The 12,826-nt window shown below is 46.7% G+C and overlaps 2 protein-coding genes across 2 annotated transcripts; both read right to left on the bottom strand.

The window, feature by feature from the left end:
• Positions 1-1,013: 1,013 nt before the first annotated feature.
• Positions 1,014-3,582, bottom strand: LOC133887748 (uncharacterized). The gene is made up of 3 exons (XM_062327721.1): positions 3,136-3,582; positions 1,974-2,051; positions 1,014-1,356 (listed from the first exon to the last, which is right to left on the bottom strand). Exons 1-3 carry the CDS (start codon positions 3,410-3,412, stop codon positions 1,250-1,252), a joined length of 462 nt encoding a protein of 153 aa, XP_062183705.1. The 5' UTR covers positions 3,413-3,582; the 3' UTR covers positions 1,014-1,249.
• A 5,612-nt stretch (positions 3,583-9,194) lies between these two features.
• On the bottom strand, positions 9,195-11,716 carry LOC133909867 (peroxidase A2-like). The gene is made up of 2 exons (XM_062352413.1): positions 11,297-11,716; positions 9,195-10,180 (listed from the first exon to the last, which is right to left on the bottom strand). The coding sequence occupies exons 1-2, from the start codon at positions 11,696-11,698 to the stop codon at positions 9,431-9,433; spliced, it is 1,152 nt and encodes a 383-aa protein (XP_062208397.1). The 5' UTR covers positions 11,699-11,716; the 3' UTR covers positions 9,195-9,430.
• Positions 11,717-12,826: the final 1,110 nt, after the last annotated feature.

The raw sequence follows: 12,826 nt of genomic DNA, 5'->3' as shown, positions 1-12,826 counted from the left end.
GTGTCGCGCCGATGCTTGAAATCATTGTTCTACGGATCGGTGTTCTCATTTTAAATTATCGGTTTTTGACTGATACCCTCATATTTATATTCAGATTGGTTCGTTTTTGATATCCCGACATTCCCGAGTTCGTACCCGTTTCTAGCTTTCCCGTTTTTGATTTCGTTTTCGAGAAAAAATGTGAAAATGAAAACGGTTAGAGGGTTTCCCGACCGTTCCGTTCGTTTTCATCCTTAGACACATCTTCGTTCTTATCCTCTCTCTCCAACGAGCTCGCTCCACTTGACTCTACAGCGAGTCAACCGAGAACCTGTCCGATTCTTGCTCCCCCTTCAAGCGCGAGCTACCTCCCCAGTAAGGCAGCAACACCATTGACGTCCTACAGATTTGCTCGAACTATGCCCTGAGGGCGGACGAGCAGGTGCGGAGCTAGGGCAAGAGGACAGATCTAAGCATGACCGGCGGAGTAGCGTAAGCATCTAAGCACGGGAGGCACCGCGCCGGGCGGATATGAGCACAGGTGGTGAACAGCAAGGAGTGTGTTCACCGTCATGCCATACACGCTGACGAGCGACGCCTGGATAACTATACTTTAGAATCGGCTGCACCAGCTGCAACTGCAATCGATATTCGTTCTGGCAATTAAGGATGAAGAAATCACAGGCAGTGATATCAGAAGTCCGAACTCGTTGTCTGTGTTACTCTGCAGTGACCAGTGAGGTAGAGATGCTCTACAGTAAATAACTGCATTGCTCTAAATTCGGTGCTATAATACATTCGGTAACATGACATTCTTGACTTAACCAGCTATTCAGGAGTTGCATCCACATTGCTTTTTCCAGCATTAAAATACACATTTTGCTTTTCACACTTGTATCTTTCGAACCAGTAACTGAGACCAAGTTTAATAGAACTGGTGAACTGCAATTTTCTGAAAGATACCAATTGCCAAAGCTAAATCTACTGCATCCTTCACATGGATTAGGGAGACATGAAATCATGTACATTACGAAATAAAATTGAACGCAGAACAACCCAGATCAGGCAAGTCGTATTCTACATCAAAAGTGCCATACATCAAATTTGATGACATTAACATGAGAAGTATAGCAACACAAGGAAAAGAAAGGCAACACTGAGAGGTATTGAGTCAGTGGAGCACAATTCTTGTAATTGCTACATTTTATGGAACTTAAAAAGAGAAAAGGGCCACTGAAGGTAAATGTTACTTCTTCAGACTGCCCTCAAGTCATTCTATAACAGCACCCACACGGCTTTGGTTTCCTTTCTCCTCTGTCAATTTGGATGCCGATTTCGATTTTGCAACCATTTCTTCAAGCTTCAACTGTATCCAGCCTGTAGACCAATTCACAAGAGGCAGATAAATGAGCAAATAACCACAGGAAACAACCAATAAATTTTGCTGGGTTGACACAACATACAATGATCATATAGGTTGTGAAAAAGGACCTACAAAAAACACATTTTGTGCCAGTTGCTCTCGTACTGTCATGCACACACTTCCTATAGTAACACTCCTTCCAATTCTTGAACATTCTAAACAGATAAACGGTTGTTTGGACTAAATGAAAAGGGGCATTGGAAGATGGACACAAATGTGTAAATGTTGAGGAAGTAGTACCCAGTTTCCACAACAGTCAGCTGAAGAACTAAAACCCAGACACTAGAGGCTATCCATCGGGCAACAAACTTTTAGCAAAAATATCAAAATGGTATTTAAGTTCATGAGGGCTACTTCCAAATATGGAGCAAGGCAGCTGCCAAAGATGCTAAAGCAATCATTTAACTTGCAGGGTTCAATACGTTTTATTACTGTCATGGAACATTCTAGGACATCTATGAATATTCCATTATCGAACCCATAATTTAGAATGTGAGCAAATAAATGCCACTTAAAGTTTTAGTGCAGAGTGCAGAACTAAACAATCGAATTCATGATGAGATAAAAATACCAAGGGGAAAAGCGGATACAGCACCAAAAGCAGATCCGACAAGTGCTACCCTTGCACGCCACATCATTGAACCTGGCACTGATGATATACCAACATCAGTTCAAGTGAACTCAGTATACAAAATACTATCCCAAGTTAGCATTGATTATTTGCATGCTAGAATGAGAAGTAAATACAAATAATATAATAAATGGTGATTTATCTGGTGCAGTAAAAGAGACGCAGAGAACTGCCCCTAGGACAATTGGCAGAGGCTCCTGCGCAAATTTCAGGAGGGGGCAAACCCCTGTTGACACCTCAAAAAAAAAAAAGAGATGCAATGGCAACAAAGCCAAAAAGATATTTACAGTTTCTGAAGATCTTGAAAATTATCATGAAACAGCATCATCAAAGATACCAAGAATAACTAAGATATTCCAGCAAACAATTTTTTTATGAACTTCTTACCCAACCCAACTAGCTGTATGTTCAAGGCATTGACATGAAAAAATTCAAAGCTTGGCATAGCCTGTTTGGTTCATTACCATAGGTTACCATATTTTTGGCAAAATCATGCCTAAGGTGTGGCAAACAAATTGCTCGCCACACCTTAAGCAAAGTTTGGCAAAGAAATTAATCTATGAGAGGTGGGGTTAAAGGCTGAAAAACTATAGCACGCCAAAACTGTGCCAGCAAACCAAACAGCTGCCAGAAAAAGTGTGGCAAAGTGCGGCAGCGAACCAAACAGGCCCTTAAGAATATTGAGCGACACAAAAATTCAATTAGAACTAACTTCAAATTCTATTACATAATTCCATGTATAAGATGTTCATATCATCAGATGCCTAGGTGTTAGATAACTGTAGAAGGCCTCCAAAGGCAGCCAATCATATAGATGAAGACGAATAAAATAACCTGGAACAATATTACCATTAAGCCTACATCAGAAATCTTTTAACAAGCAACCATTATGAGAGAGGAATATAAATACCAATTATTACTATGCTACTGTTAATTCCATTTTAATCTTTTTTTGATGTGAATTATAGTATTTTTAATTACCCCAAATCATACAGTGTTAAACCTGAATTAAATTTAAATGTCTTCATATGACTGAAATTCTCAAATCTTTAAAGTTTCATTGAATAATAAAGTCCAAGATCGAATATGGTGAGACACATACAGATAAGCCCAAAAGTAGCCGCCGTAGCTGAGCCAGCTCCAGCAATGTTGAAGACGTCATGTACCCCATGATTCTCAATAAGAAGGTTCTGTATGCCAAAGAATGTGGCAGTAAACATCCCAAGGCGAACACCGCCAACTAGTGAGCCTTTGGCAATCCGGATGAACCTTTTTTCCATTGCATCTCTCATCAATCTATACTGTTCGCGCTTGTCTGTGGTGCTTCCCATCTTCAACATCACTTCGGCATCCTTGCTCTGTGCCAATATATGATACATACCTTGTTGTCATAGAAGGCATTTTTTAGCATAAAGCACGTTCCCAGTCCAGGGATGAAACAAAAGAGAGAGAAAATATGCTCCTAGATTAAAATAGAGATGAAGTTAAACGTCTTATCATAATTCAGGAACTACATGACAGTTGGTGACACCTGATTCCCTTTTGATCCTATATCTGTATATATATTCAGGAACTACATGGCAGCGGCCGACCGCGATTGCCATCCTAGCTAACGAGCAGTTATTGCCTCCGGCGCCGGCGGTGGCCGGTTGCGGCGAGGCAGTAGCCAGTGGCAGGGGCCGGTTACTCACAAATTCCGTGCGCGCATTCATTCAACTGACACAGTTAGATCACTGACGTACTAAAATCACACTTCACAACAAGAAGAAGAAGAATTGCATCTTGATACGCGTACCTTGGTTTCTGTTTTAGGCTTGTTACAGCAACATGTCGATCGGGAGCTAGCAAGCTACATCCAGAGGGCGATCAATCAGTAGCAGCCATCGCAGCCGCTCCACGACGACGACGACGACGGGAGCGGCTCGGCAGCGAGGGCAGGGGCAGGCATGGATCAAGGCTCGGCGGCGTGCAATGCAGCTCCCAAAGAACAAGAATGCCTTACGTTGAACCGAGCAGATCAAGGCAGGGAGAAGGCCGCGTGCAACTGTGCAAGCAAGCTAGGTAGCTAGCTTTCCCCCCGCCGGCCGGTCGCCTCCAATCGCGCGCCGCCGCCCTCTGCCGATACGAACCTCTCCTCTTGATTGCTAATGTAGTTAGTTACAGTCTACGATGGCTGTTGTCTTCTTCCTCCCGCGTCCTTCTAATCTCTTCCCCTTCCCTCCGCGCGCGCGGCTGCGAGGAAGGAAAGGAAGGAGAAGAAGAAAGAAGCTCGGAGGAGCAGCAGCAACGACTGTCTATTTTTGCACCCCGGGAGGCCACCGCGGTGTGTATATAGATCGGGCTGTTGCTCCGATCGATCTCCGTTCCGCGGGAGCTAAATTTGGTCCGCGCCTCCTGCGCCGCCAGCCAACCCGCCATGGACACATTCAGTCTGTGGTGAGCCGAGCTTTGTGGGAGAGCAAGCTGGAGAGGAGTCGTAAACTTGTTGCTTCTTGGGTTTGTTGAGATGATTGCATTGTCCATGCCTCCATGGTCGGCGAGAGACGAGGGCGCACGCGGCTCGGCGCCGTGTGCTTCAACACAACGGTCGTGCAGATCGGTGAGGTCGAGAACTCGGGCTGAGGCCAATTTGATGTCATCGGGTTACCAGTTAGGTCCGCGGCCTGGGCACGAGTCCGGCCCAATCATTTGGGCTCTGCAGAAAATTCTTCGTCGTTTTCTCTTTTTAAGAAAAAGTAAATTTCGTTTTAGACTATGTATTAGTATATTTGATGCACTTTGAATCATATTTAATAATAACTTTCATTTTGAACTATATATTTGTTATTAATCTTTCAGTTTGCACCAGATTTAAAGAATCGACTTTTAACCATGCTTACATGACGAGTAAGCCCATCTACTTCAGCTCTGTATATTCATCTTGGATTCGACAGGTGTTTCTAGATCAAGTTTTCTTTCTCTCAATTCATTTTTTATTGCTTGCTTTCTCTTTAGCCTCAAGTTGCTAGAGTCATCTTTCTATGGTGTAGAATATTCATATTGAGTACAACATTATCCACATTCATATTCGAGAATGTTCAAATTCGTATCCATATCTATTTTTAAAACATGTATCCGTCTCCATATTTGATCCGTTTTTGCACCGCAGGTGAGGCCGGCGGCTCCTGTTTCTATGCGCCTCTTGTCCCTCAGCCCTGAGTCTCTATGCGGAGTTTTAAAAAGTCTTGGTTACATGTTGATTTTTTAATATTCCAGTTTCAAAGTACAATATGAGTTCAGTATTTTTTAAGAATCCATTTGGGGACCGTCTTGCAACTAGAATGATGTTAGTCTCCTTCAACAGTAGAGATGGTGAGTTATTTTAGAATAAAAGGATAGTATTCAAATTCTTTTTTTATGGCAAGTTATTCATGCAACCAATTTAAGGTGCTATTTGCCAAGTGAGAATATTGTATGAAACAGATTCCAACGAAAATCATGTTTTGTTCTGCTAAAGATTAAGAATTTGTGTGCCCTTTTGTTTTTTAGAAACACTAGTATAACTCATAAACACTTGCGCACACTCTTTATTTTTGCGACTGAAGAGAGCTTTATTAAAGATTACGTAATGTCATTACAAACTAAGACTCGAATACACTAAAAAAAAATTGGAAAAATACACAGGCGCACACTCTGTCTATTGAAGACCGGATATGCAGAATTTGAGAATTGACAAAGTCACTGCATACGTATTGTTGTCGATGTGTACGTCATCTATTACTAAAATAATATTTCATCTTAATAAGACACACAAGATGAAAAGTTAAAATTTGGTCTCTGATGAGTATGAGATACAACTACCTCCACCAATGTTTTCTATAAAAGCCCTTTTTGTTGTTTTCTATAAAAAGCTCACCCATTGCCATCATCATCAGGAGGTGGCCTTCAGTGTTGGCACACCCTGAGATTATTGATCGCGTGAAGGTAACAATGCAGCAATACATTGGCAGCAGGGATTCGAAATTCGAAATGGTAAAGACGGATTTTTAATCAGAGGCTATGTGCTTGAGCGCAGACTTAGACCGACCTAACATGAGGCCTGGCCATCTCGATTTTGTTTTCCTTATTTGTTTGTTGGTTTCGAAAGATACGGGCACAAAAGCAAAGGTTGATGACGTCCAGTCGTGATTAGTTAGGCTTTGGTTGTGACGTTGGGTGGCAGTAATTAGCAAAGGCACAAAGCCGACGCCATACATACATGCGAAGCAGCATTGACGATCGAATTACTCCATTGCGGTTTGTATGTTTATTGAAGCCGTCATGAGACAGTGTCCTGTTTTGTATAACTTTAGTTTTATAAATTTTTAAAGTTGAGTATTTTTAATTTTAGATCTAAAGTAGAACATAGAATGAGCAGATTTATTGAGGGATGAAGCTTGAGCCCCTACCTCGGGCACCCTTTGAGCTCCAAACTCTCCTTATAAGTTTTAGATAAAGAAAGAAAGAAGAAGAGAATAAAAGGAGGAGAGAAAAAAAGAAAAAAAAGAGGAAAGAGATGAGTAAGAAGAAGATATTAAGTTTCTCTAAAATTTTGTTTTTGATCCATCACTGAAACATAGCACGAGGACAAGAACGGTTAAGCTCATGCTTATCGATCCAAAGTACAGATAGCCGCCGAAATCCCCCTACTCCTCTCCACCGGAACCGTCTCCGATTGATTGATTGCGATTCGCAACGGTGAGGCGGCGAACACTCGGTGCGCCCGCGACTCGCGAACAGGATGCAGGCTGGCCACCATGTGCCTTTCCCCCCGTGGAGAGCGACGGCATGCAGCACGAACCCGGAGCAGCAGCAGCCCGATCACGGAAATGGCCCCCAACCTGGCGAAAACGACGCGCCCGTGGGCCTCACGCCTAGGTTCAATGGCCTAGCTCTCTAGCACCAAATGAGAGGTTGTTATATATATATATATATATAGGGTGATCGGGACATCACAAAAAAGAAAGAAAAAACAAGATCTGCCAAATCAATCTTTTATGGCCACTAAAAAAGCTCGAAAATAGCTTGCACCAACAGTAGCCTAGCTTTTACTACGACGCAGACCGGAGAAAATGACGATGGATTCAGGTTTTCGGTACGACGATCTTCGCAGTGCAATCTCGCCACGCATGTTTCATGATCCGTCGTCACTAACCCGTCTTGGTGTCTACCGGCCACGATTTGAGTCCCGCTGACACGTGAGAATTCCAACCGGGCGATAGCATAGTGGGCACCATTAACCCAAATCGATAGGTTTAAATAACAACAATGGCCTCCCCGGCCACGACAAGACCCCTCCTATCTTATCCCGTGGTGCGCTAGTGACCTGACCGGGAAATCCAACACCGGAACGTGGGACGTCCAGCCTGCTCATGTTCATGTCCTCGAGTCACGGGCGAAGCTGCTGGCTGCCCCGCCCATCGGCATCAGGCGACATGCCATGCCTGATAGGCCGGGGCCGGGCTGATTGATCCGACGCGGAGAATGGGGCCATGGGACCGGGCGGCGAGATCAATCATTTCGAGCTGCCTGTCGGCCGGCCAGTTCGCGCGGGGGGAGGACCGAGCCGAGGAGGAATCTCCGTGCAAAAGACGAGCAAAGCTCTGGGGTACTGGGCACCAACTCTTTGTCGCTTTTCTCCCCGTATCTGGTGGAGTAGAAATGGAGGAGGGAACAGACAGAGAATATCGTAGTAGGTCGTAGATTATGCTAGGATTACTGCTCCTGCTAGTGTTTCATCGAGGAGCATGCTAGCTGCGCCGACAATCTTTTTCTTTCCTTTTCCCTTTTTGAACTATGAGCAGAGCAGGAGCACTGCTCTTTCAGACAGAGAGAGAGAGAGAGAACCAAGTAAAGATGTTTGATTGTCACAGAAGGAAACTAGACCTTCCTTTTCATTTTGGAAACATGCACAGTTCAAATTCAAAGGGCACTCTGGTCTCTGGTACAGAATTTTCATGTGAAAAAAAGGCTGTGACAGTGCAAAACTTGCTCCTTTTGAGCTACTGAGCTCAGTTCTGCATCACAGTTCAGTGAATGGTCATGCTGCTCTTGAATACGATGCATTGGTCAAATTTGGCCGAGATTGGTACACCACCCACCAGTTTATATTTTTGCATTGGATATGATGGTCCTCACCGGATAGGCTAAAATTCAAAATTAGACAATATACATAAGTGTATTTATTGAAATAGACAACATATTATCGTTTTTATAATTGTAGTATTCGTATTCGACACATCATTTAACGAAAATAGAATTTCAGTATACTGTACATCGAAAAACCGCACGTCCAGTCATATTTGGTACACCGTGAGCCGAATATGTCACTGTAGCCCAATACACTATGTGCCAAATATTAGCTACAGTGCCATATTCAGCACACCTGCTGTGCAACCCTTATACGGCACATGGTCATATTTGGCACACCGTGTGACGAATACGGCATTGTAGCCTGTATTCGTCACACTGTGTGCCGAATATGGTTGATATTCGACACACGGTGTATCGAATACGGGCTACAGTGCCGTATTCGCCACACAATATGTTAAATATGAGTTTTTCGGCGTACGGTGTACCAAAAATACATTTTCAGTAAATGATGCGTCGAATATGAATACTAAATTTGTAAATACGATAATATATTATCTATTTCAGTAAATACACTTATGTATATTATCTAATTTTAGATTTTTTTCCCCATCGAATCTCGTCGACTCTCTCCACTTTACGAAATCTGAAGTTCTTGACCAGTGCCCTACCGGTGATAAAGTAGTACGTAGCATTCAAATGCAACCCATGCGCGAGAAGTCTCCACGGTATTTAACAGCAAAGATATTTAACATTTTTTCAAAAATAAAATATTTATTGGCTCTCTTCGTTCATCAAAATGATATATTGCGTAAGAGAATATTTTCGACTTCTACATCACATGCACATAAAAAAAATCTTGCGCGCTCAGAAGTGAGGTTGAGAGGCAGCTGATGGTGGGATCAATGCTAGTGGCGCGGTAATGCTTAAATCTCGAAGGTCGCTAGTGGTCGTACATAAACAAACCTTGAATCGCATAAAGTTGCTGTTTCTTAATCGCGCTCAGTTCGCTAATCACCATTGCCTTCTGTGAATCGAAGAAAAAAGCAGAGGAACTGATGAACCGCATTCCTTGATTAGAGCGGCAATGCCAAGACGAGTAATCTTAATTCTTACAGCTTCCACGATCGAATCGAACACTTAACAAACCAATGGATCTCGGGGTGGATCAACCCGAATCACGGTGCACAAATATATTGATCCGCGCCGATGAACGGAGAGAGAGAGAGAGGGAGAGGGGCAAGAAAACGCAAAAGGGAGCCCAGAAAAATGTGTTGCCGGCGAGGCGATCAGGAGCCGACTTGGCGGCACTGCTTCCTGATCTGGCCGTTAGTGCCGGTGAGCACCTCGACGCGGCCCATCTTCTTCATGGAAATGGAGAATGCGGCGTAGAACTTGATGGGGTTGGTGAAGTCCGCCACCATCTGCGCGGCCGCGGCGTTCTGTGTCAGGGCCGCGTCGGAGGCCAGCGTCCCCTGCTTATTCTGCAGGTTGGTGTAGTAGTTGCTGTCGAACTTGAGCGGCGTGCCGCTGTCCAGGTTGACGGTGGCCGCCGACGGCGACGGGTTCGGACACGACGACATGAGCGTCTTCGCGTACGCCGAGTCCAGCAGCGGGTCCACGTTGGTGGCGTTCCCCTGGTACAGCCTGGGCGTCACGCTGGAGCAGCCGGCCACACCGATGGTGTGCGCGCCGGACAGCGCGACAAGGTCGGTGAGGTTGAGCCCCCTGTTGGAGAAGCTCTGCAACAGGCCGTTGAACCCGGCGAACGGCGACGGCAGCGCGCCCGTGTTGGACGCCAGCGACACGTTGCCGTCCCGGCGCCCCGTCTCCACCTGCCACAGCGTCGCCCCGAACTGGTACGACACGGCGTCGCGCGCCGCCAGCGCGACGATGTCGGCGCAGGAGACGACGCCCGGGCAGGACTGCTCCAGCTGCGTCTTGATGGCGTCGATCACCTCGTAGCCACCGACGGAGAGGTTGGGCCCCGCCGTCTTCTCGCTCTGCGCGTTGTCCAGCAGGATCGACGCGTCGCACCCCTGTGACACCATCCACGCGGAACAGGCAACCGGTCAGTCACAAGCTCATCACGACAACAGCGACAGCAGCGGCGCGGCACAGCACAGCACAGCATGGCGTCGCGTCGCGAGCGACGACAGCGACAGGACGCGGCACGCATGCGTTGCGTGGTACGCCCGGGGTTTGAACTTTTGCGGGCGCATGGGACAAGGCGACCGCCGTACCAGGGCGCGGCAGCCTTGGATAGCTGTCGCGCGCCACCGATCGGATGATGTGCATTGGGCAGTAAGTAGGCTCGGCGCGCATGTGAGCGGGGCACGCAAAGCCAGGGGGGGTATCGACAAGATTCGCTTTGCTCCCCCTTCGGATAGTAATTTCAATTCCGTTTTATAACTTTTTTCGTTCACCCAAAATTCGTGAAATTTCACTAAGATTTCAGTTATTTTTCATTCTCTTTCGAATAAGATATTTTGTTCCTTTCTAAAATTTCCAAAATTGCGAGATTTTATTGAAATTTCGATGAAATTTTATTAATCCCTGAACACATCTTCCGTCTTTTTTTTTTTGCTTGGGTGTGTCGCTATCTACTTATTGCCAACCGGCCAAAGAAGAAGGGTGCCGTAATGCTTACGTATACTAAGGAAAAGTGAAGCGAGCTGGAGTTGAATACTACTCTACTAGCTCCTTGTCCTTAGGTGTTACTAGCAACTGTCGAGTACGTAACGTCACGTACCAACCCACCCGCGGTAAGAACCTGCTGCGGCTGGGCAGAGGGTATCTGTTCTGTAGTATTCTGTATGTATCGGTATCGTGTATGTAAGATCTATCTGGCCGGCGCCTGTATCTGTATGATAGCTTCTTGGTTTGATTTGAGCGTCTCTATCCAACTGATGCTGTGGATCAATGCAGTTAGAGATGCGACATTCTTGGAGGAAGAAGAAACCGAGGCCGGAAGCCCCCCCCCCCCCCCGGTGTGTTTCTTTCTGGAGAAGAACAGGCACGGCGCCGTGCCGACAGAGTAAATGCACAGGCGAATTTAACTCGAAACCATCTTCTAATGGCAGTAGCAAATGAAATGAAATGGGGTCAGGTGGTGGATGGGTTCTTGAGGAGCGAGGACGGACGGACGGACGGACCTTGACGAAGCAGTCGTGGAAGTGGAGGCGGAGGAGGCGGCCGGGGAGGGCGGGGTTGGCGGCGACCTGCGCCCAGGTGACGCTGCGGACGATGGAGTCCACGTTGGGGCAGCTCTTCTGGTAGAAGTTGTAGGCCAGGCCCGGGTTGGTCTCCAGCAGCCCCGCCCTGGCGCAGCTCACTAAATAGCCGAGGACCACGGCCGCCCACCACCACGCCGTCACCTCGCCCCCTCGCCACCGCCCCCCTGCTCCTGCTGCCGCTGTGACCAGTCGCCCCCTCATCTCCCCACCTCTCTCTCTCTCTCTCTTCTTAACTATGCCAGGGGATCTTGAGAGAGAACAGAGGGAGGCCAGGGGAGGATGGGTCTGGTTTGCGAGTGTGTCTGGTGATGACAGTGTCATTAAGCGGGTGGCTCGGCGCTGCGTTTTATAGCCTCAGCAATGGACCGGCGTTTCGGCAGCTAAGCTTTGCGCGAAAGCAAAGCCACAAGAGGTCAGGAGGTCACCAGCTCGCACTCGCACAGCCAGCCAGGAGTAGGACAGTGACGCGGCGGTCTCGCTAGCTGTGCCGTGCGACCCCAACTTGCGTGCTTTGTTTTCGGTTTCGGTTGTAAGAGCCGAGACGAGGGCGTTATGATTTGTTCATATCAGGCACAGCTGCACGAGCACGAGGGCACTGTGGGGGCTATCTCGGTGCTGCACCAAGCAACGTGTTCCTTGGATCAAGAAAGATGCGATGAGATAAATATGAAGCCTTTTGGTGATTTTTCGCCGTGACCATTAACGTTGTGTTCTTTGATTAGATCAAACATATGACTATGAAAAAAAAAAAGGGAAATCGGATGACCACGAGGAGTCTCGAACTTGAGCAACGGTTTCTTGAAGTCGAAACTCCGAAAAGATCCGACTGTATACTAGCGTCTTTTGATGGGTGTGGACCGTGTGGTAACGTATTGTCTCCGGCGGCGGCAAGGCTTTGGAGCTGCATGAACGCGAGATTTACGCCTCAATCTGTGCCGATGTTGCATTCGTGGCTGCACATACCCTGTACTCCAATCTCTTGACGTAGCTAGTTCCGAGGAGCGGAAAGGAGAACAGGACGGCACAGTGGGGCATGGCATGCAACGTCATGGGTGAGTGAGAATAAATAAAAGGGAGGGAAAAGGAGGAGAAAAACAGAGTAAGAAGTCACTCTAGGTCTAGGGTTTGAACATAGGGATGCACCTGCACTGAAACCCAGAGTGAAGCAGGGATACTTTTAGCGGTTTTTGATAGTTGAAGGGAGCAAACAAAGGAACCTGTTGCGAGGAATTACGGGGCTCAAAAACTAGCTCGTCCCTCTGTACGATATCGAGACATTGGAGTGAGCCGCAGAAATCACAAATGCAAGGAGGTGAATGATGCTATTTTGCTCGGCTCTGACAAGCGCGCGGGATCGATCAGTATGCGCGTTGCGTTCCTGTGCCAGGTCGCAGACTGCGACAGCCACGAGCGCGAGATGGGCGGCGTTTGACCCCTGCCCAGCCCTGC

This window comes from Phragmites australis, chromosome 1, assembly GCF_958298935.1.
Source record: "Phragmites australis chromosome 1, lpPhrAust1.1, whole genome shotgun sequence".
Lineage (NCBI taxonomy): Eukaryota > Viridiplantae > Streptophyta > Magnoliopsida > Poales > Poaceae > Phragmites > Phragmites australis.
The sequence above is the reverse complement of the archived record's forward strand: the minus strand, read 5'-3'. Positions and strand labels throughout refer to the sequence as shown.